The 26,061-nt window shown below is 32.7% G+C and overlaps 1 protein-coding gene across 1 annotated transcript; it reads left to right on the forward strand.

Annotated features, from left to right (window-relative positions):
- The first annotated feature begins 898 nt into the window (after positions 1-898).
- On the forward strand, positions 899-24,324 carry rb (adaptor related protein complex 3 subunit ruby). The gene is made up of 19 exons (XM_088237426.1): positions 899-1,289; positions 2,210-2,317; positions 6,527-6,665; positions 7,657-7,817; positions 7,999-8,248; positions 9,097-9,352; positions 10,421-10,530; positions 11,992-12,259; positions 12,690-12,907; positions 13,775-14,033; positions 15,061-15,233; positions 16,360-16,463; positions 16,711-16,939; positions 18,167-18,344; positions 19,430-19,629; positions 20,442-20,580; positions 21,300-21,409; positions 22,327-22,430; positions 23,720-24,324. Exons 1-19 carry the CDS (start codon positions 1,186-1,188, stop codon positions 23,865-23,867), a joined length of 3,258 nt encoding a protein of 1,085 aa, XP_088093552.1. The 5' UTR covers positions 899-1,185; the 3' UTR covers positions 23,868-24,324.
- The last annotated feature ends 1,737 nt before the right edge of the window (positions 24,325-26,061 follow it).

Raw genomic sequence — 26,061 nt, forward strand, 5'->3', positions numbered from 1 at the left:
TTTACCTAATTTCTGAGATATTTTAACTAGTCGAGTTATACTACTTCTACTACCACTACCATCGTGCTATTTTAATTGACGTTTATTATCAGTGTGGCTAGATATGAAGGAAAGTGTAAACGCATGCAAAAAATTGAAAAATCCAAATTGATCACTCTCAAAGGGATAGAGAAGATTCAGAATACCACCGGCCGGTATTCTGAACGGAATTGCGCGCGAAAAGATCGCTATGTTAGCGTGTATTTAGTACGTATTTACGCGTTGAAAATACGTTTTTTTCGCGCGCTTTTGCGTTCAGAATACCACCCCTGAGGTTTTAATCTGAATCTTCTCTACCCTTTAGAGAGCGGTTAATTTGTGAATTTTTTATTTTTTAAATGAGACGACACTTTGCTTCACATAATAGCCACACTGATAATTAAACGTCAAATGATACATAAAAGTGTTTAAAAATTGGAATAAGACAAAGATGGTTTGGTCAATTCAACCTAACTAAGTGTTTTAGGTAATGCTTAAGGTCGCGATAATGTTCTAAATAAAAATCGTCATACGCGGTTTTACGTGTCCGTATTTATTTTACGTGTATTCATCAGTGTGGCCATAAATAAAACAAAGTTTAGGTGCATGCAAAAAGTAAAAAAAACTTACTCTAGGGGATAGAGAAGATTCAAAATATCACCCTTGAAACACAAATTCTTCTACTGGTCTGAGATATTTGTTATTATTTTATTTTATTTATTGTTTACGTAACTTGTTCTACATTATTTCTGATTGATGTCTTTATAGAAGTTATGTGAAAGTGGTTATAGATTTAAATTGGGATGAAAAAAAAGTTTCGTGATTGATAAGAACTTATTGTACCGAACAGCCATAAGATGGTAAAGATAATAAATATTTTATTTATAATACTTGTAACACTCAAAAGTAATGACGTTTATCGCTTCGTGTTTGGTGTCAAATTCGGTGAAAATTATATTTTCGTTTTTCACAAGGTTTTTTTTTAACATTAATTATCAACAAATTCACCGCAATATCACTCGTATTTTTTTTTTAAACCGATGTTCCGACTACGTAAAGTTTTCTTTTCATTACTATTCTTTTCTAAATTTTAATTTCTCCAACCACCAAGAACTTAACATTGCAGTAAATAATTCTAAAGAAAGCTGTTTTAAATAATTTTATAAAATGTCGAATCCCTCTTACAATAATGACAGAACTAGTGTTTCCGGGGAAGTTGAATACCCTGCTGATCCCGCATCTGGGGGATTCTTTCAGGCCGATTATAAGAAGTAAGTTTTTACATTGTCGTATTTTAGGCTTTAAATTGAATTGTTTGTTTTTGCTCTACTTGTATTTTGGCGTAGAAATAACGGGGAAACAAAACTTAGTATTTTTTGGTTCTATCTACTGTCTTGAGTGCAATTTTCACATATGGAAAAAAACACAATCATTGTTGATATTGATATGATTAATTGAGTAAAAACCTTTCGTTTTATTTGAGGAATGTATTTGTTTTTATATTACCGACTTTGTAATGGGTTTGTCATATTCAAACTCTTAGCCGAATTTTAAATCTAAACTACATTCGTGTACCTACAGTTTTTACCATATGTTAATTCTGTTGCTAATGTTATCTTATGTACATTCCCTGTTCTAAATGTTTATGTATTTTATTAAGAACACTTTTGTAACTATATTAGTTATGTCCCTTATGGTCATTCAAAGTCTGCAATGTTTTTTACTTGAGTATTTTGAAATAAGATTGACGAAAAATTAATAGACCCGGGCCCCGATTACAATGGGAAGTTAACATTTATCTTCTATTTTACCTTCAAAGTAAAATTATTTTTTCTGTATGAAAAGCGGAATATGCATACAATTTTTTCTTCTAAACATGTTCAATTATAGGTTACCGACGAAGATACTTATTTTCGTACACACATATTGGTTTTTCTTTATAGACAGTCGAAGATAACTCTGTTAACTTCCCATTGTAATCGGGGCCCTAAAAGTATTGATGCTGTCGAAGCTATTAGTGTTAAAAATAAACTCAAGTGGTTTAGAATAACAAAGTGTTTTATTTATGTTTCTATCTATTGAAAATACTAAATGTATGTGTAGCCAAAATGTTTTCAGGTCAAAATTGTTGGTTAGAACTTTTGCAAAGATAGGTAATGATTTTTTACTAATTTATCTGATTGAATTTCAGGCACGATGACCTTAAACAGATGTTGGATAGTTCTAAAGATTCCCTTAAATTGGAGGCCATGAAAAGGATAATTGGAATGGTAGCCAAAGGAAGAGACGCCTCTGACTTGTAAACATCTCTAATATTATTTTACTGTGTTATTCTATGTATTTTACTGTGTTATTGTATAAGTTCATTTCTAGAAGTAAACAATTTAGTCTAATTGAATATGCTCTATGTCTTGGGGGATGAAAAATACAGTTCTGTGAGTGAAATAAAACCAGAACCCTGGACGAGTGTTTTCGAGTCGATGGCTGCTCTTAGGTAAAAGTCCTGAATAAGGAAATCGAGTGGAGATAAGTCCGCCTTATTTTGTAGTGGTTGGCGCGTTCGTTAGGTTGGTGGGTCCCGGGTGTGAAGCCTCGCAGGGTAGATGTGAAATATTATTTTAAAGGTTGTTTAAACTGCAATATTTAGTTATCTCTGGTCTGGCATCTGAAGTGTAAAACTGATCACCTTACCTTCGTGTAACAGATTATAGAAATGCGCTGAATTTTGTTTGCAAATGCGGTGCCCTATGCACCACAGAGTGCAGAATGGGGAATGATGATGATGAATGTAGAATGATTGTTTATAATGTAAAAAAAAATAAACTTACAAGATACTCAATAATTACAATAACTGCCCTTACAAGATACTCAATAATTACAATAACTGCCCCCTGCATGAGATGCATAAATTAAATCCCAACATAAATTTACAGGGTCAACTGGAAGCTCTATGGTCCCCAATTCCATCTTAATCCCAAGAAAAACTTCCTTTCCAGCAGGGTGGTTTTAGACTGGAATAAATTGCCATGCCTAGTTGTCTATTCCATTTCGGGCAACCAGTTAAAAAACCGTCAGGATGCTTTTTTGAAGGAAGAAGAACGCACATAAAAAGCAGTACACAAGATATAGGCGCATCAGCAAAGGCTGCCTGCCTTCAATGAACAATAATATACTACAGAAAATTATTATTATTGGATTGTAAGCAAGCAGCCTTTGGGGGTGTGCCTATAATATCTAGTGCGCATTTAATACTTCATAATAGTGAAATGAAGATCCATGTTTGGCAATAACCTTATAGTGAGATCCTATGCACTGTTCTACATGCCAGTAAGCCTTATGAATGGAAGTCAAAATTCTATTAATAGGGCAATTTGCTTTTTCAGTTCTATTTTTGCGCAGAATGCATGTATATTTTTTTATGTATGGGCAATACTGGAGTCCTATGTAAAGTTATACTATATATATACAGTGCTCGATTTCTAAAAATTGAGGTACCAGAACTCTGTTAAGGGCGGACACACCGGGGGGTCTGGGGGGTATTCCATACCCCCCCAGCTAAAGGGGGGTCCGGGGGCCCTCGGAAAATTTTCAAAATTTCAGTTTAAAATTACGCATTTTTAGGCTGTTTTTACTTCTCAGTTAATAAACATACATGTTTATGTATGTAACATGTTAATAAACATAATGAAAAGCAGTAAAACAATACAACATAACTGTTTCAAAAATTGTTCTTAAAATATACTCCAAAACTTCATCATGTTTTCTTCGTATTTGCCTTCTCTTGATCTTTCCTTACTCTTGACAGCTAGCGCCGAGTGGTGTCCAGAAACCAGCCAAGAGTTAACATACTTCTCTGGATCAAACAGTCTAAGAGGAGGTCCATTAATTTTCAAAAACATCAGGCCAGAAACCGTTCTTATGTTGAGTGAAGATCGCAGCGGTGTAATTATTAAGTTCATCTGAGAGAATCCTCTTTCACATTCACTTGATGAAATGGCAACCGAGTCAATTGATTGTTTTACAGGATTGAGGCTTTCTGGTAACTCTCTGGAGTAGATATATTCGCGTAAACCTGTAATTAACTGTCTTTCGTTAAGTTTGAACCTGGAAGCAAGTTTCCTCATTTCATTTTCCCCAAAACTTATTGGGAGTTTCGTCGGCCAGGTTTTGGTATCCATAACTTCAAGAGTTGTAGCTAACTCAACATCTTTGTCATCAAGTAGTCTCGTTTCAATAGAAGTTTTAAGGGCCTCGTAAAATATTTTGGGGTTCAACGGCTGATTGTCTGATCTCCCTTCTTTTGTGTGGAGAGGAACCTCGAAAAAAGACAAGTTGTTTACTGCTTCTTGAGCCATTGTTGAGTAGGACCCTGGAACTGTTTTTCTTTCTTCAAATAAACCAACTGTGATTAGCAATTTTCTGTTCGCATAGTTCAAATCTGCATTCCGATGTTGTAAAGCTTCACTTAGTTCTGAAAGTTCTTGCAAAGCATCTGCCATCAATCCCAGGTCTAGAATGAAATTAGTTTCTGTGATTTTGTTAAGAAGTCCGGAAAAAGTACTTTTATCTTTGCTGTCTCTAGACGGGTCATTTGAAGCTTCTTTAAAGTGTTGGACTAATGCTTCATATGACGTCCAAACAGCTGACACAGATCTAAAACTAGATGCCACCCAACGGGTGCTCAAGACTCTTCCAATTTTTAAAATTTCTGTATCCAAAAGAGTTGCACAGCTTCGAAGTTCCCTGCTGTTCTTTGGTGAAGCATGATAGACAACATAGAGTTTGTCAATAAAAGATTTAAACCTATTAACTCCTGAAACAGATTTAATAACGTCTGACACTGACAGCTCAAGTCTATGGTTTGCACAGTGCCAAACAATAACAGAAGGAAATTTCTCACGAAATAATGTTGCAACGCCTTTGTGCTTACCGATCATAGTAGCAGCACCATCACAAGTTAAGCTTGTTAAATTATTACTTAAAAATACGTCAGATATTCCATTAGACCGAAGACAGTTCATCAAAGAGTCAAAAACAGCTGTAGCAGTAACGCCATCTAGTTCTATTAGATCCAAAAAGACGTTAGTGGAGCCACTCATACCAGTTTTAGGCAAAGAACACCGAACGTATACTATTAAACTTGACTTATTACTTAAGGACGTGGATTCATCAATTATCAAACCAAGTTTTGTATCATTCTTAATGATTTCATCTACAAAAGTTTTCTTCATTTCCTTACTGATATGCAAAGCAATTTTAGCACAGGCTTTGTCTGAGTGTAAAATGCGACCCATGTTAATCCCATTTAGTTCTTGCAAATCAATTTCCGTTTCAAAATTGTTAAAAGACTGATTTTCTTTAACAACCTTGTACGCCGTTCGGAAAATTTTCCCCGTTATTTCTTTTTCATGAGAGTTCTGTCTCAAAATAGTTTTCTCCAGTTTTCCGTCTTTACTTTCGGTTAGGATTTCAGCAGCTGCTTTATGACCAGCACTCTCTTTGTGGTCAAAAATCTTTTTCCTTAAGGACGTTTGCTTTTTCTGTTTAGTGTCACCATAACTGTCTATTTCAACATTTGCCCATTCTTTTGAAATTTTCATACCTGTTTTTTTCTTAACAGATAAGATCCCTACTTTTTTACAAGTACTGCATCCTAACTTTCCATTTTTAATTAACAACCAGTGATATTTTTCGCAAAATTCAGTTTTTTGAAAATTAGTCCAACAATCTGGCAAGGCATTGTCGTTACACTCAACCTTTTGTCCTTGTTCTTTAGAGTGATGTTCGTCAGAATCTGAACTGGTTACCTTTTCAGTGCTAGTTGACAGTTGTAAGGTCGTTGAAGATGGTTGCGTGAGGTTGTCTTCACAATCAATGGTTCGCTTAAGTCTCTTAGTATCACCCGAGGGTAAAAAAAAATCGGTTAACTTTTTGTTCATCTTATTTCACAACAATAACACGTAACAGTAACGTAACAGAGATAAATAAAAGAAGACCGTGTGTGCAAGTGGGTAGCGCGTAGTAGAGTACAGTACAGGACAACACGGACTCCCGACTACGGGACTACGACTGAGCAACTGAGCATCTAGTGATGAACGAAGTGGGGAGTAGACGCCAGACGGACGAGTCTATCTCTAACCTGGAGGGGAGGAAGCTATACTGCACGTGCGCGGCGGCGGATGAGTCTATCTGTTTATCTGTTAGCTTCGAGCTACAATTATATGCTTTATTAATAAATTGCGAGTTAATTTACCGTAATAGATAATAGATAATAACATAAGTTTAATAAATCAGTTAAATTTAACTGTTTTCAAATAATTTAGTTTTTTTACAGAGAGAGGTTCCGGAACGCCGTTCCGCCGCGTTCCGCCTGAAATCGAGCACTGTATATATATATATATATATATGTTTGGATAATTTATATAGCGCCATTTTTGTTAAAATCACCTCAAGGGCGCATATAAATAATTGCAATAGAAATAAATACATAATACATTCTTGCTTCCAGATTTCCCGCAGTGGTGAAAAATGTTGTTTCAAAAAATATTGAAGTGAAGAAACTGGTTTATGTGTATCTTGTGAGATACGCCGAGGAACAACAAGATCTCGCATTACTTTCCATCAGTACATTTCAACGTGCTCTCAAGGTTGGAATAGAAATATTTTTATTTATCTGACATTTATTTACCTAGTTAATCAAGATAGATAACATTTTTCAAAAGCACTTCTTGTTATCGTTGTTATTGACAACGACTGCAATACGGTGTAAATCACTAGTAAAATTATATGACAAACACTATGCGCATAACATAATGCTGTATTGTTGTCTGAAATATCAGCAAGAATGGAAAATCAGTATCTCCTCACTCTTTTTTATTTTTTGTATTTTTTATTTGTAATTAATTTATAAACCCTTACGGATTATTACATTCACATAACAAAATATTTTTTCATTTTCAATTTATACTCTGTCGTTGATTATATTTTTAACATCTTTTGAAAAGGTTCTCTGGGTCTTTTGTTTAGTTTTGTCTGGTAGTTTATTGTATAATGTCAGTCTGTGATTTATAAGTCTCAATTGTCCATGTGTCAATTTAGAATGTTTTATGTGATATTGTTCTGATATTTTCGTATTGTGTCCGTGTTTATTACAATTTTTTTCTATTTTTAGTGCAGATTCTAAAACATTTTAGTCTGTAAGTAAAATTCTTGATGGAAGTTCATTGTAATTTATTACAGAAATAAAAGAGGAGTGATACTTATATCCACAAATTTGGAATATCCAGTGACCTGTTTCATCGCTTTCGCGACATATTCGATACTGGTATCTTTGTTAAGAATCTATATCCTTACCTCTGTTTTGTATAAATAAATATAATTTCTTAATAAAGATACCAGTCTCAAAGATGTCGCGAAAGCAAAAAAACCGGTCACTGGATATTCCAAATTTGTGGATTAAAAAATCACTTGTCTTTTATAAAAACTGCAAATATTCTTTATTCTAAATTCTCTGAAACACCTAGTTGTCGGGGATAAATATTTAATTATGTACCTTCGACTAATATCTCCAATAAAGTATTGATTTTTTAATTGAAATAACTGTGTATTAAATAATAATAACGTTATTGTTTTTTATAGGATCCAAATCAATTGATTCGAGCGAGTGCATTACGTGTTCTCTCATCCATCAGGGTAGAAATGATAGTACCAATAGTGATGCTCGCCATTAAGGAATCTGCATCTGATATGAGTTCCTATGTTAGAAAGACAGCTGCGCATGCAATCCCTAAACTATACAGGTAATAAGTAATAAGATATGAAAGATGTCTAAAAATACATGTTTCTGCCATTTAAAAAAAATAAATTGTATCGATATTCATACATACTGATTTATTTGTGTTCTTGTGTTGTGATGAAATTTCCATTTGTATATCTGAGTACAAAATGAAAAAACTAAGCAATGCTATGTTTCATTTTCAGTCTTGATCCCGAACAAAAAGATGAATTAATTTCTGTTATTAAGAAACTACTTTCTGAGCACACAATCATAGTAATCGGTTCGGCAGTGATGGCGTACAATGAGGTGTGTCCAGAACGCAGCGATCTAATCCACAGAAACTTCCGGAAACTTTGTAACCTGCTTGTTGATGTTGATGAGTGGGGGCAACTCGTTATTCTGAATGTTCTCACTCGATATGCCAGGGAGAACTTTTGTGATCCAAACATCGGGGTAAGTTCAGAAAGTTTCTTGAAAATCAGGTATTTTCCTATATTGTCCACTAAGGAGATTTTTTTATTCAAGTATTTTTAATTTCAATTTTTAAAAAAATATTTAAGAGCATTATTAGTACATCAAAATATCCGTGCACCCCGCACAGATATTTCGATGTTATATGTTTTTCTAACTTAAAGTGGTTTCAGGCAATTATTTTTACTACTATAATTATTATTTTGTTTATACTAATAATAAAATGGGGCTTTATAAGTTATTCGTTTATATATTGTTGTTTAGGTCAATAATAAAACAGCACTTTAATTATAATGATTATATTATGTTCAAAACAAACGTTTCTTATTCTTATTTATATCTTTAAACTGCCAGTGGTGCATAGGGCACTGTACTGGTTCTCCAATTGCAGCTTATTTAGATCATTTGATATGTGAAGGAATGATGATCAGTCTATCACGCAGCCTCCGCGGCGTAGTGTTTAAGACGCTCGACTCACACACGAAAGGTTATGGGTTCGATTTCTGATGAGGACACAAAAATTAAATGTGGTTGTTCTCAAGCCTGGGTGTTTTGTGCTGTAATTCACCACTGGAATTGTGCTTCCTGGCCTGTTGTAGTGCAAAAAAATATTGTGTATCGTTATTTATGCTTCTGATTCAGTCCAGGGACTATGAAAACCTATTTCAGGATTTTTATGAGTGCCCATTGAGCAGAAAATATTCATCCAGTGTTTTCTCCATCTCTGTTGTAATATATATCAGATTTGATAAACTTCCCAGGGGGTAAAATCCAGTAATTGTCCACAAACATTTGGAAATATTAAATGTATTAAAAAAATGTATTTTTAGAATGTTGTGAATTCCGGCGATGAAGCAGACAAGCCATTTTATGAGTCAGAAGAATCCAACAGTTCTGGCCACAGTAGTAAGCACAATGGCAAAAAGTCTAAGAAAAGTTCTAAATCCAAGAAGAAGTCTTCATCTGGGTCCAGTTCTTTAGACCCGGATCACCGTTTGCTACTTCGTAGCGCTAGTCCTCTGCTGCAGAGTAGGAATTCTGGTGTAGTAATGGCTGTGGCACAACTATACTATCATGCTGGTCCAGGTAATTGAAAAAAAATATTTTTGCTTATTATTTTTTTTATTCTATTCTTCTTTTTCTTCTTCTTATGGTGCCACTCCATGTTGAAGGTTGGCATCATTGTGGAAATTTTTATTTTTTCTTTAGCAGCTCTAAATAATTATTTGAAGCTGCAGTGGAACTACTCTCTTATGTTTTTAAATCTAGAGATACGTCGTCTTCCTACACTGTGTTTTTCTTCAACTTTTCCTTGCAATATGATATGGACACTTCTCTCTCCATATAAAATGTCCAAAGTACTCTAGCTTTCTTTCCTTAATTGCATTTTTTTTTCTTTCTTTTTCCATGTGTTTTAATATATCTTCGTGCAAACCCTGTTTACCCATGATATTTTAAGCTTTCTTCAATAGCACCACATTTCAAACGCTTTAATTCTGTGGTAGCTTGGGTGAGAGTCCAGCTTTCAACGCCGTAGAGAAGTACTGAAAAGATATAGCATGGCACAATTTGCATAAGCATAATGATTAAATAAATCAGTTTTTTTATATAAAAAAGACACATTTGCGTTCTTATTAAATATGTTTATTTTATTTCAATAATCCAACAACAAACGAAAAAAAAAAAGTGGAAATATACACATTATTTTTTCTTTATACAATCCAACCTTTTTTGTGGGTTTAGTCGCTCCACTGGCCCATACGCACATTCCAGAGTGTCTAATTTATTATTTTGTTTATAAGCACATTTCTCGCATTAATTACAAAGTAATTTTAATTTCGATGTTATTTTAAAACAAGATAAATATGAACAAAAATTATGTATTTCAATTTTGAGTCCATTTTCTAAAAGGCATTAATAAGTGTGCTATAAAATGAGAATCTGGTTCAATCATAGCTTAGTTTTGCAACCGTTAAGTTAATTTCTTTGATTCACGCTTAATGCAAGGCTGAGATAAACAAAAAGGGGTTCTGCAGTGGTTCACACATTGTAGAGTGTATAGACAGGAAAAGAATGATGAAAATTATATTCCATGCTAATGTTAGATTAATAAAATGCGAGAATCTTGTCTTACAGTTTTAATTTTTTTTTTAGCTAATGAATTACAATTAGCGGCTAGAGCTCTCGTGAGGTTGCTACGCGGACCTATTGAAGTGCAAAGCATTGTTCTTCATTCCATTGCATCTTTGTCAATAAGTAAAAAGGTATTTATATAACTTTGAATTTTACTCTTCTGTCATAAATATTATTTACTTATTACATACAATTTTGTTTACATGTGTTTGTGATTTTTTTCTGGCAAAGAGTTTCCTGTATTAACCCTTAGACTGCTAAACAACGATTTTTACATTACATTTTTTTTTTTTTTTACATTTTTTTGCACCACAACAGGCCAGGAGGCCTAATTACAGTGGTGAATTACATCACAGAGCACCCAGGCTTGAGAAAAATCACATTTTAATTTTTGTGTTCTCACCGGGAATCGAACCCGGAACCTCCGTTGTTGTTAATCCCTATCATAAAGTTCTAACTAGACTGATGCTGACGTCATAATCCCCAAAAGGGTAAATGAATTCGGGAACTGCTTGTTGCACTTAACCGTCAGTGGTATAAAACATTTTCAAAACATACAAATTACCTATTCGACGGGTCATTATTTAGTTTTGTACCCATTTCAGCCCTAAGAAAAATTTAATACAAGAAATGTTTTCTTACGCGCGGTTATTATTTATTAAGTCTGTTTTAAATACATTTCTTTATAATATATACAGGTACAATTGAAATAAAATACAACCAAAAAAAAATTAAAGCTAGGACAAAAATTAAATAATAATTACTACCTTCAGACAAGATCTGGTCTATCTTAGTTGTTTTTAGTGATGCCATAGAAAAAAAGTGATACTGTATAAATAAAATTTGCCAACATTTAGGGGAAAAATTATTGTATGTTATTTTATGCATATAAATTTTTTTATTTTTGTTTTTTTTATCTACACATAAAATAATTTCAACAAGCAGTTTTTAAATCAAATAAAAAAACAGATTAAATAATATTGTTTGAAAAAATATAGAAATATTTTTAGTGAAATCATTGAAAATAGGTAAAAAAAATATTGTTAATTTCCACTTAAAACCGTTTTTACAATTTTTCTGGAAATACATTTACACTATAGTGTAGTCAATCAAATTTATTTTTATGTAATTCCTATTTTTTCCATACATTTTTCATTTCCTCACTTTAGCGTTTTCCTCAGTTTTACACTTTTTTTCTTGCTCCCTTGAAAAATGTAAAAAGGGGGTTTTACCATATCTTAATTGTTCATTTTGACACTTAATAAATATGTTATGACTGGCACTTTTCGTATTATGGGAGCCTTGAAGATTATAAAAGATTAAAGATAAATATTGTCTAAGAGTGCCATTGTATTCGGTTACAATGAACTTTTTAGTTATGTCAATTTGGCAAAGTGTACTTCATACCAAATTCTGTTAAATGTCATACTGAACTCAAAGCACAGTTTTTGTTTTTACTTATGGCACCCTTGACGGGGGGTGCGATATATCATATTATTATATGCCTAAATATTTTGTTATTTATATAATTCCTTACAAAAATGTCTACATTACATCAATTAAATTCAAATTATTTCGCACACGATTTCTAGGGGATGTTTGAACCTTTCTTGAAGACTTTCTTCGTCAGGACGAGTGACCCGACTCACATAAAGTTGCTGAAATTAGAAATATTGTCCAACCTCGCATCTGAGGCCAGTGTGTCTACAATCCTCAGAGAGTTCCAGACCTATATTAATTCCAGTGACAAAACGTTTGTGGCCGCCACTATTCAAGCCATCGACCGATGTGCGGCAAATATCAAAACTGTTACAGACACGTGCCTTCAAGGGTTATTGGATCTTCTATCAAATAAAGATGGTAAATAAATTGTATTACATTACGATGAACTAAGAGGCCTAATTATGTTCTAATTAAGCTCTACTAACACATACTATCATAATTAAGCTCTATCTGCCCACTAAAAAACAGCTGTAATTTGAAAATAAATATGTGTATTTATATCATTTATTAAGTATAAATTTTGACCAATTTTTTTTTTTACCTTTCTGTGTTTTGGCTGTCCAGAAAATGTTGCTCTCAGCAATACGCCCGCCATAGTACATAATATATTTTCTGTATATACTCTTTTCTTTTAGTATAGTTTTATTTCTGTATAGTTTTAAATGAATATTTTGTTAAAAATGGTAATATTTTATTTGTTAAAAAAAAGTTAATATCTATGTTTTGACTTGCTAGAATACCTAAAAATAGGGAAATTGGTTTTGAAAATGTTTATATAATTTCACAGAGGCAGTAGTAGCTGAAAGTGTGGTAGTCATAAAAAAACTCCTGCAATCGGAAAGCTCGGTAGACCACAAGGGCATTATTGGGCAGATGGTTCGTCTGTTGGACCACATAACAGTGGGCGCCGCTCGAGCCGCCATCTTGTGGCTTCTCGGAGAATATAGGTCTGATAAAGTTGCCCCCGATGTACTCAGAAAGTGTGCCAAAACTTTTGGCCAAGAGGTAAGATTGTATATTAATTATATAATATTTATTCGACATTTTTATTTTTGTGAAAAATCAGATTTACATAGTAACTTATGATAATGTATGCTACCATACCTCATTTTGTTCTCCTGTAAAGTAAATTTTTTATTCTTTCCCTATGTTGTTATAAATATCACAGATTTTCTTAGGTTTTTTTTAAATATGATTTTAATGGTATATGTACCCACAAACAGACCAAGCAGTTTTTAGATATATTTACTTTTACCATAATATATTAAAACTAAAAACTGTGGATGGTGGCATGCACGATAAGCTCGCAACCCGCCTAAGAATTACTGGAGCATCTTTTAACACGATGCGTGCTGTCTGGAACTCTAATCTATACTCAGTCAAAACGAAATGCCTATTATTCGACTCATATAATGCTAGTGCTCCCATAGGTTGCGAATCCTGGCACCTTACTAAAACTCAAAATACCAAACTTCTGAGTTTTAAGAGTAAGTGCTTAACGAGAATGTTAGGTATAAGGTGGTTTGATTTGATTGCACAACTACATTGAAGTCTGCAGCAGCCTCCTATAATGAGCGTTTCGAGGGTGCAGCTTCGGACCTGGCTTGGACATGTGCTGCGGATTTGTTTTCTCGCGGGCTCTTTCGGATTTTTTCGGTGGAATTAAGAGACGCGGAATTGACGTGGGAGGAGGCGAGATTGCCTGTTAACGATAGGGTCTCTCGGAGGCATCTGGTGATGTCCACATGCTCCACTAAGCTGATGAAATAAGCTGATGTCATTAAAATAAATCTCTTAGTGAAACCAGAAAAGATTTATGCATACACCTGGTAAACTACATGTTATTATGTAACTCGATGTATTTAATTTCAGGATGATTTGGTAAAACTCCAAGTGTTGAATTTGGCTGTCAAGCTCTGCTTGACAAATCCACTGCAGACCAGATTACTGGCGCAGTATGTGTTCACCCTTGCAAGATATGATCCTTCCTACGATATAAGGGACAGAGCGCGCTTTCTCAAGAGATTTGTCTTCCCTGGGGAAAATGATACCGAATCCGAGCTCATGGCGAATGCCCAGAAGATATTTCTGGCCACTAAACCAGCACCGTTGATAGAAAGCAAATTTAAAGGTTTGTTAATAATAACTGTAAAAATAAAATATTTCGTCAACTTATCTGAAGATCTGTTTGCAGGGTTATCTAAAGCCTGAATGAGGAAGTTTAGTGGAAAATTTTATATAAAAATGTTTTCCTACACATGGTAAAAATTAGAGCATTTTGTACGGCAAATTTTCTCAAAAATGTATGAAAATATTAATAAAAATATGTTTAAACTGAACTGAACTACTTTGAAATGTCACGGGTTAGAATAGCCAATCAATTATGTGTTGTGATAGATTTCCGGTTTCCGGGTAGCCTTGTTTTAAAGGGTACAGGGTTATCTTTCTTAATGTCTCACAGACTTTAACTCATGATGTTGCGGTTAAAAAAATCAAAGCGATAATAATATGATGCATTAAAATAAATAAAAATTTGGCTTAGTTTGACAGTCTATCAACTAATTTTTTTTTTTTAAACCACTGAACTTCCTCATTATTTGGTATATCCAGAAAGTAAGATCTGTTTGATAGATTAAAGAAAACAAATACATATTCTGAAAAAAAATAGTGTGAAAAAATCTTTAGATCTTTAGAAATCTTTAATGCGGCACAAGCTTTTGTATTTTATTTCCACAAAAGAGTGCTGCCTTCGTCATAAAAGGGGACACCTACTTCATTCGTCGCTGTGCGCATTGAACTGTCTCACGCATCTCCTTACTATTGAATGACTTATTACATGTTCTCCCTGCACCTCACTCCTCATTGATGAATGTGGATTGGTTCTTCGCATTAAGGAAATTAATTACAGACTTTATCTCACAAGTGGCGGGATTTTCAATTTTATTTGGCATTTCAAACAAACACTACGAAGTGTACACAAAAGTCAGCTAACTCATAATGGCGTCAACTTCCCAATAGGTCAGAGTAAGTGCAACACATGTGCGAAAATGCAATTGCAGCGCTGCGATGGCAAGAAATACAAGTGGAACTTACTTTCTGGATATACCTCGTATATTCATACTTATAAAATTATAACTAGGAATTTTTTTTGAGTGCAGAACGGCAGCAGTACACTCTGGGCAGCCTGTCCCACTACGTATCGGGGCGCACGGCCGGCTACTCCCCTCTGCCTCCCTTCCCCGTGCAGCCCTCCTCCTCCACCCTCAGGAACCCCGCTCCCGAGGACTCCACGCCGCCTCCCGCCACTCGCAATAAGACACACGACAAAATGGTATGTTCCACGATTAATTTACTCATCATTGAAATTATAAACAAGGTTAAGATTATATTATTTATTGTTTCAGCATTTACTTTGTGGTATGACATTTTAAATACATAATAGATAAATCAATTTGTATTTATGTGGGAGCTAAGACAGCCCTAATAAGGCCCAAAGCCCTACTGCGGGTTGCCTAAATGTGTTCCTCGTGTTGAACTTAGGTTGTGAGCCCAGAAGCAGAGCATAATGGTCTGGCAAAAAGCACCTGGTCAGCACCACGCGAAGGAACTACTAAAGGTTGGCTTTCGACCTAATGAATCTTGGCTGAAACCAAGTGAGTCTTCTTACTAGAGCCCTTACAGGGCACTGCAAATTGAATGTACAATTTGCTGGGGTGCAACTTTTTGAAACTTCTAGATGTAGGTTCTACAGTGCAGATGATGAAATACCCATGCACATTCTATGTGAATGTGATGCTTTATATCACAAAAGAAATCGCATCTTCGGGAGACTACTGATTAAACCTGAGGATGTTAGAGCGCTCGCCCCCTACCTAATAGCCCTATGCTTTAGGGATCTGGACTTGAAGGGGGAAATTTTGCATTATTTTATTTTATTTTTATTTTATTTTATTTGGGAAATCAACAGTTCTACATACATATTTATAGTAAACAAACAGATATAGTGAACACTCGCCCTCCACTCAGTAGCCAGGCTCTTTAAAGACCTGGGCTTGGAGGGCGAGAACTAATTTACAGGAAGTCATCATAATAGATCTTCACGGATCGCAATGACGTCAGGAGCTTATATAGCACCGACCCCCATTCTTCAGAATAAGAATTTTTATGCCACACATCATCATTCCCTTTCCGCACCTAATGGTGCATAGGGCACTGCATTGGTACACCAATCGCAGTGTATCTTAATAATTTATGTTACATGAAGGTAAGATGATCAGTCTTACGCTTCAGGTACCAGTCCAACAAATACTTGAGGATGGACATGTCAGAAGTTGGAATAATAGGTGTGCGTGCATGAAAAGATGTACATGTGAATGTACAGGAAGTCTTATCACATCATTATAACCCCGGGGGTGACTATTTTCAAATATTTCATAAAATGTTTTCTGTTGTTCTAGATCAAAAAGTTATTCTATTCTGAAACCGAAGAGAGTTCACCCGGCTCTTGTTCTTCTGCAGATGGTACTTCAGATGATGCTGGTACAGACCAGGACAGCAAAAAGTAATAATACTTTTAGATACTTTTTATATGCTCGGTTTGAATGTTACATTCCCATGTGTGTTGGTTTACTATAGAGAATGAAAGCATGGAGAAAACTAGCGACACCTATTGTTGAAAAGGGCTAAGTTTTCATAGAACTTAATTATTTTTCTAGATCGGTTTAAAAAAACAGAGAGCTAAAATTCTGATGTTTTTGTTTTGATATTTTATGCATTGTGATGTTCAGGTTACCATATTTGTGTTACAGAAAGACAAAGAAAACCTCCAAACACTCCAACAATGTTGGTTCCAACTCATCTAACTACGGAAGTGGTTCTTCAGAGTCAGGATCCAGCTCGAGCAGCTCCGACAGTGAGTCGGACAGTAGCAGTGACTCATCCGGCAGCCAATCTAACTCCTCGTCTGGACATTCTGAAGGCAACTCCGATAATGAGAGCTCTAATTCCCCTAAAAATACTAATGGGATCCTAGTAGAGGTAAGTTATAATATCATTACTAGAATATAAGAGACAAATGACATGATTACGGACTAGAGAGCAGACCAAAGAAGATGTCAACATAAACACATTAAGAGTGTAAATGTGTAGTAATTCTTTTCTTTTTAAATTATTTTTCTGAACATTTTGTTCATGCCAGTGTACATGGCAAAAATAGAATCTTCAACAAATGATGGATTTTACAGGAGAAGACTAAAAGCTTTATTTGTGGGACACTCAGTTTATATTTAATAAAAATAGGTTTTTAATTAATGAAAATTATATTTTTACATTCAATAAGAGTAAAAATTTAACAAAAATGTCTACCTTAAAAAAAAAAAAAAACTCTTTCCTTGAACATTTAAAAACCAGCTCATTTCAGCAATTATCGCATTTTTTACTGTTTTTTTGCCAGCTGTAACCTCATTTTTAAAATGTTTATCAGACAAGGATTCACATTTTGTAAGTTTTTAATATTCCACTCTATTGAACTCATTCAGACTGTTAGGGAAATAGAAGATGACCTTAATTCTCCACTCGGAAGTAAAGATAACGCTAGGAACAACCACTATAAAAGCAGTGGCAATGTCAGTAGTTCCATAGAGTTTAGTTCCGACATGAAGTAGTTCAAATTAAAATGAAACACACTTTGTTTTTTATCTCTTTTCTTATGTATATTTTTTATCTATTATTTTTATTCTTTAAAATATTAGGTTTTGAGGACACAAGTTTCTTTATCGAGGTTTACTTAACTTATGAATATTATCCTATTTTATTTTTAACAGTATTATTACTAGCAAATATTAAATCTAAACACATGGTAGGTAATAAGCTGAGTTTTTTGTCATGTAGTTTTTTGTCTTTGTAAAGATAGGAGGTGTAAGATGAGGGGGGTATGATCTTTATTACTACATAATAGACTGGTTGCATACATGGTAGACTGGACTATGAAGTATTGTTTATTTTATTTTTTTATTATTAAAAAAGTGATAAATAATTACGAAAATCCTACAAATGTTTTAATAGGGATTAAGAACATCTTTGGGAGGAGACTGTGCAAGTCTAGGCATTTAAACAAACACTTTATGCATTGTGTACCATGTACCTGTCTGATATTTGAACACCTCTATGATTTTTAAGTTTTTCGTAAATTTTTTAATGACCCTGTATTGAAATAATATGGGAATGTTTTTAATTCGTAAAGTGTTTTAAAACATTTTTTCATAGGATGCACCGATTCCACCTACAGCAATAAAAGATCCTACCATCAAAACAGATAAAAAAGAAAAATCAAATTTGGATCTCCTACTCGAACTTGAAGACATGGGAGACTGCCTTCCGATCATGACTCCAACCTTTGGAGGATTCCTTTCTCCTGTAACCGGAAATCAGCTCCCCGCAGAAGGTATTATATATCTGTTTATTAATCATAATATTTAGTTTATATTCTTGAAATAAATGTTTTTTTGTTAAACCCCTGTTGTTTTTTTTGCTTTTCTCTTTTATTTATAATGTCAATTATATTGACAATGTATCTTAATTAATAAACAATAAAAAATAAATCTTCCAAAAATGTTTTGCGGGTTTTTCCCTTTTCATCGCTTTTTTAATTCCGAGAGAAACTTCTAGCTATATTATTACTATATGGCCCCTTTTTAATTCCGAGAGAAACTTCTAGCTATATTATTACTAAATGGCCCCTTTTTAAATCCAGTTTCGTATAAAGTTTCATGAAAAGATACAAAAGTCAAACAAATTTCTGATAACCCAAATACGAGGAAGCAAAATAATTCTACAAAATGTTAGAAAGTAATTAAAGAATTTTCTAAATGTATCAGAGTCAAAGAAAAATCAATTTAAACATTTTTTTTTCTCATAAGTGTTTTTAAAATCTGTTAGATCTGGCTGACACTGGTTAATTTAAAATAAGTATTTTTACAATAAATATTTAAGACTTTACTAGCTCTGGTTTTTATTGTTAGGTAAAACTAAACATTCAAAATATTATTAAATATTTGTATATAACCACTTGCCGACTTTTCTATGTTTACCGGTTTCGAGACGTACCCATCTCATCGTCAGGATACCAATTAAACCAACATGCCAAACCCACTATACACTTTCAACACAGTTGTTGTACAACATAAAATATTTTCATAACCTAATCCGTGCATGTAAGGGTTGCTTATTAAAATGCATGGCATGTTGGTTTTATATTTTTGTGTAACAACTATCCTGACCTGACAAAAAGACAGGTACGTCTCGAAACCGGTAGACATAGAAAAGTCGGTTAGTGATATTTAATAACAGTTAGTAAAATGTTTGACAACAGAGTTAATGCTTTAAATATTAATAATATTTTTAAAATATATATGTACTTAACTTTGTTTTTACCAAAAATGCATTCCTCCAAATATATATCAAATATAAAATACAAACAAATATTCATCACAAATTTTATCATATTTTCAAATAATCTTTTTTTTTTAGATATGATATCTACTGTCAGTCCATCGTTTGTACCTCTGAAATCGTACGAACTCCTTTCGAAAATATCAGGAAAAGGTCTTATGGTTTTGTACCGATTTACGAGAGCGCCCCATTTGTTCTCCAACAAAATGGCATCCATTGAACTGTTCTTCAGTAATCAGATCAATGATGAAATATGTAATATCAACGCAGGAACAAAGGTATTTACTGCCAATTATTCGCAAAATATTTCTTTATTTTTACTTGACATTTCTTATAAAGTCAATTAAAAATATAACCATTTAACCTTTTAAATCCCACAGGAACTATTATCAGTCCTAAAATACAACCACAAAGCTGATTAATTGGACCAAAAGTTTTCTCAAAAATTTTTACAGATTAAAAAAAAAAAAATCTAGAGAATTTAAAATTAATGCTCAGTGATATTTTGTAAACTTGGTCTAAACTCAATTTTTATTAAATTAATTTAACTAGATAAATTTCATTATTATCATTCCCTTTCCGCACCTAATAGTGCATAGGGCACTGCATTGGTACACCAATCACAGCACATCTTGATCATTTTTGTTACATGAAGGTAAGCTGACCAGTCTTACACTTCAGGTGCCAGTCCAGGGACTTTGAAATATCCCAGTGTAAAAACACCCTTTTTTTATAAATATTTCATATCAACCATGTCGGGAATCGAACCCGAGGCCTCTTGCATGGTAGGCAAACGCGCTGACCATTATACCACTAGGCGCTGAGATAAATGTAATGTACTGTTTTTTGTTTGAAAATTATTTTGGGATTTTTCACACATTCTATGCAAAATAATTAGTTTAATAAGAATGGGTATTAAACGGTTATTAAACTTTAAATTTTAATTATGACATTTTGATACTTTAAACCATTTAGCAAGCTTGTCGTTTATTTTTATTTAAAAAAATAAGAATGTCTTTAATTATATACAACAACAAAATATATGTTTTACAAATAATATACATACTTTAACATCTGTATATTTTTTCAGGGTTTATCTGCAGATCAAGCCTTACACTCCTTTGCTCCAATTCCGAATTTAGGGCCTGGTGCTAGTCAATCTGGTATTTTAGGCATTGATTTCAATGATACATCTCAAGCTGCAACATTTCATCTATCAACTAATTTAGGTTAGTAAGATATTTTATATTTAAAAAATCATTTAAAGAATTTTTATTAATCAACTTGACGAATATCAAACATCACTAAAAAAATATACATTTACTTAAAGCCAATACAAAGCTTCTTATTTCCTTGTTTCTTAACAAAGCATAATTTTTATAATACCTATTCTGTGAAATATATATGTAGTTATAATGCTCAAAACAACTGGGTGTTTGTAAAAAAATAAATTTCTATAAAACAGTTTTGATATTATTCCATAGAATTCAGATTTAAAAAATGAGTTGCCAAAAAAAGTATTTTCTGTATTTTATTATTAAATTCAATGGACTTAAATTGCTTATTAATTTTTTTATTTATACTCTTTTAACGTATTTCCTCGATTATAAGACATACCCTTATTTTTGGAGACAAAATGAAAATACCATTTAAAAAAATATATATTATAAACAAAATCATCATCAGTGATTATTTATCACGACTGCGGAATCTTGCAGCAATTGTAAAACGCCATCAATTATAAGAAGCACCCCAAAATCAGAGACACAATATGAAAAAACATGTGTCTTATAATTGAGGAAATTTCATAATCGGTAGTTATTTCACAGTACCTATAAAAATATTTTTTTATTTTTATGAACACGTATACCTATGTATCTCTTAACAAAAACAAGACATTCAAATATAATTGTATGTTTTTTATATTGAATTGTGTATCTTTTTACAGGAGAAAGTGCGGTCTCTATCAAACCCCCGGTAGGGGAATTAATGCGTAGTGTTGCCATGTCTGAAACTAAATTTCAAGTTGAACAAAAGCGACTTAGAGGAATGACCCAAGTAGGTTTTTTAAAAAAATATTTTATAATTGGCTATTGAAATTTAAAGACCTTATTTTAAAAACCTCAAATGTCATAAACCAACAATTTTTCATAGCTGAATACCACTGTTTTACTATTGTTTTTATGTCTTAATGAAATAAAATCATAGATATACTTCAAGTGCACTTTTATAAATATTGTATGTATGTATACTTAAATATGAAATAAAATGTTAGTTTGATATTTGCTGTTTTTAGACAATATTTGGACCTTTGTGGTTTTTTGTGCAAACTAAACAAAAATTAGTATGAATATTTCAAATAAAAAATAAAAGTTTTTTAGAAACCTGTTGAACTCTCCATATTTAGATTTGTAAAAAATATTTATTTATTTATTTAATTTTACAATACGCCCAAAGGGCATTTACAAAAAATATACAGGTAAGTACAAACATAGTTAATAATAATTTAAAAAATAAACAACGCTTTTTTGTATACATGTAGAAACAATAAAAAGCATACTGCTATGCAAAATAAAAAGTGAAATTTTACATAGAAACAAACGCTGCTAAAAACTTGTATAAAGAATATCTAGAACGCCTTTTGAACTGTCAAACAACAAGTGATAGTGGCGCTACATAGTGATAGAAATGCTAATTAAAGGATATTTTTTGTTCACTCATACAAATTGATGCAAACAACTGCTGTTTTCAAACATATTAATGTGGACATTTGCTGTTTGCACACAAACACCGAATATGAATAGTGAATTTGAGTTAATTATGATTTTTTTTTGAAATATTCGAAATGAACCGACAGACAGATGATAATAATAATATTGTTTTGGAAAATTTTTCATATTTAATGCTTTTAAAACGAGGTCTTCATTTGGTTGAATTGAATTTGACTTTTATTACAAATGTTGATTTATTTTCAGGTGGAAGGTAAAAGTAATGTTCCTGGATCAACTCAGCTGATCTGCGAGAGAATTTATGAAATTGCAAATTTAGGTCCTATAACAGCACAGGGAGAAACCTTACGGTCAGTTTTATCCATATTTATTTATTAACTATTTGCATTTCCCTTTTTTCTTATTTGTCTTTTTCACTAGGAAAACCTGTAAAGAAAGATGCAAATTTACATTTTGTATAATTTCGTGTATAACATTGTTCTTAACAGTAAATTCATATCGTTGGTGATACTACAACACGGCGTAACCTCATTTTTTTTACAAAAATGTTTTTACGGCTTAAATTCATTCTAGAGACTTAAAGCCGTTAGTTTTAAATTATTGATATTTTTACTTTAAGTAATGATTATTGTTCTAATACTCCAGCAGTATTTTTGATTGATTAAAATCGAAAGTATAACAGAACAGGTTTTAAGGTTCTGTGCTATTGAAGTATCACTGACAATGTGCAGTGTGTAACCTGAAAAGAGGATACTTTAGTCTCGCACTAAAATTTTACAATTAGATCTTTGTGTACTAAGGTAAAAGCGGTATTGAGTCTATCCATTTTCTAATAGTGAGTTATTTACAACTCTTTTAAAATGGCCACCTAAATATAAATATCTGGGTAGATTCTAAGAGCGCTAATATTGATTTTTAATTTAAAAAAGAAAAAAGTTAAAATATTTTTTTTGTTCCCATCACGTTTTCAGTTCTTTAAATTATTTTAGGCCAGATTTTGCTATTGCCAAATAACTATACAGCTTGCCTACCACATACCGCACACCGCATCTGAGGACATAAGTCTCCTTGGCTCTCTGTAATGGGGTAGCCATAGCATCTTTGTGCAAAATAACTATAATTATGTATGTAGAAAATTCTGTGTTTCCTGGTTTTTTATTTATTTGCTAAGCGCCATTCATCATCATTATACCCTTATCCACAACCAATAATGCAAAGGCGCGGCATCGGAACCACAAATGTAGCGTATCTCGATAATCCGTTACTTGAAGGCGAGGTGATCAGTCTTACATTTCCAGTATCAGTTCAGGGACATAAATATTGCAGTGTAAAAACCCCTTAAAAAACAATATTTTACTTTGACCCTGGCAGTAATCGAACCTGGGACCTCAAGAATGATAGATGAACACGCCAACAACTACACTACCGGGCAGATTTTTTCCTGCTCAATTTCCTTTTAAAGGATTATTATCTAAGAGTAGCCATCGAGTCTAGGTTCTGGTTCTATTGTGCACAGAACTTTAAAATCCATTATCAACCTTAAATAATGACCATATTTATAATGTGATGTACGATATAATTTTAATTTAACCCTAGATTTTTTTAAATCTATGTTTATATATTTGTGTATATTTTGTAGGTTTGCTGGTCAGACACTATCTTCCCAGTGTTTGGTTCTGGTAGCTATCCAAGTGTCTTCATCCTCCACAGATATAACTATTAACTGTGATAAAATGGTCATCGGCTCCATGCTGTTGAATGAGATAAAACTCGCTTTATCAAGATAATTTGTCCATTCAACCTTAGATAATGAATGTATAATTCAACATTAAAAGATGTGTAAATACGTAATACGTATGTTAACTTTATTTAGTTTTGTAAATACAACGGAGATTGTTTAATATCGAAGAACAAATTTACATTAATACAATATATCACATAATAATATTTTTCAGGCTTGAATTAAATAAATATTTCTAATTCGTGTTACGCACTACCCTGAATAAGTAACCTGTAAAAATCATTCCATTCAATCATTTGGTCCCGAGAAGATAAATATTGTTTATAGGTGCTTGCTGTGTGTATTTGACATTACACAAGTAATGTATATTTATGAGTGACAGGACAAAAAGACATGTTAGTTCATATTTCACTCATTTGGTCTTTGTAAAATTATTTTTACCATATAAAATGTTTATACATATTATTATCATATTCATATTGTTATAATACAAATGTTTTTTATACTGACTGACTTTCATTTTTTCCAATTTCGCTTATATCCAAATAGTTCTGGAAGATTTCAAATGTACTTTTCAATACCCACCTACATTAATTTTATGTTTAATAATTTTTTACAAAAGGTGTAAATTTTCATATTCTCTACAACATAGCCTTTTTGAAATACTATACTCGAGTATAAACTCGAGTAATAATGCGCATGCTATAGAGGAGCCCAAACGTAGAAAAACCATTCTGTGATTATTAAGTATTACGTTAACTACAGTTTGCAGCAAAACATGGGCCGTACTCAGGTGGAGAATTGCCAAATCGATATTAATTTGCATTGTAATTACTTTCAAATATGTACACCTTTGGCGCTCCTACTGCTGTAACCAAACATACTGAAATTCACCATTGTTGATTTTTATTTATTACAATAAATATAAATGAGTAAATATCCAAGTTATTAATTTACAAACAAAGCCAAGCACACCGACGAAAGTGTCTGTTACGCGTCTGTTGACAAACAAAACAAAATGGCCGCCAGCAGAGTGAAGTTGTTGCTAACCAAAAATATGCATAACGGTTTTTTTCTATGCAAAATAAAGATAGGGCCCCTCTATAGCTAGCGCATTATTACTCTGAGCTATTATACTACGATATGCTATTCTGGGATGAACCATATCATCTATTCAATTCTGAACTATCCTAAATGCACATTTTTTTTAATGCCTTTTTTACAGAATATGATTTTCTGTGAAATTCCCTTTCTTTCTGTCTAATCTTAAATGCCAAATACACAACATTTTAAAAGTTATTTAGTAATTTCCGTTTATCCTATTTGCCAAACACTAAAAATCATTTATCTAATCTATCCTAAACCCTAACTCTTGAAAGGCAATTAAGCTTTTAACAATTTTAAACACTACAATACTCTGGAACGTACCGTTTGTAAAGCCGAACAAATTACTCTCCTGCACATTTTATGTTTTGGCATTTTGGATATTTCAGAATTGAATAGATTATATATTTTTAATTGTGATATATTTTGTTCATGTGTCATTTATGAGGGTTGATTGATTCACCCCTGACCTATTTCGAAGTGGATGAGAAAAAGTTATTTTATCTTATTTTTCAACATAGTCCCCCTATACTTGTATGCACTTCTTCTAGCGATGCTCAACCAATGAGGAACTTCAGCCCTACGGGAAATTGGATACAAAAAATGTTTTCTTAAGCTCCGTAAAAATTAAAGTATTAAATTATACGGAAAAGTTTCTTAAAAATGTTCAAAAAGTTTTTTTTAAAATATTTTTATAAAAACGAACTACTTTGAACAAATTTCACCAGTTCATATGAATCAACCAACGATAAGAGAGTTGTGGAAAATTTCCGTTTTACTTATCGCCAACGTACCAATCGGCAGAACTGAACTGAACCGAAAAGAAGCGGAGGAGAACTCGAGACGTCACAGGCGGAGTAATTTCTGAAATACAAAACATTGAAAAAATCATAGCGCTGATAATACGACACAATAAAAAATTGGTTTAGTTTAATAATAAAGAATATAAAAAAACACTGAATTTCATGTATATATAATATATTATTATATATGTACAAACATTTGAGAAAACATTATTTTAGAATCAGAATTATTAAAAATAACTAGTTAATTACATATTTGTGGATTTTGCTTCAAAATAACACATGAATAAAAAATATTGCGGGTTAAAGTTATCAAAAATGAGCTTTTGAAAA

Source organism: Micrasema longulum, unplaced genomic scaffold, assembly GCF_059751315.1.
Source record: "Micrasema longulum isolate JH-2025_06_02 unplaced genomic scaffold, ASM5975131v1 h1tg001722l, whole genome shotgun sequence".
NCBI classification, from domain to species: Eukaryota; Metazoa; Arthropoda; class Insecta; order Trichoptera; family Brachycentridae; genus Micrasema; species Micrasema longulum.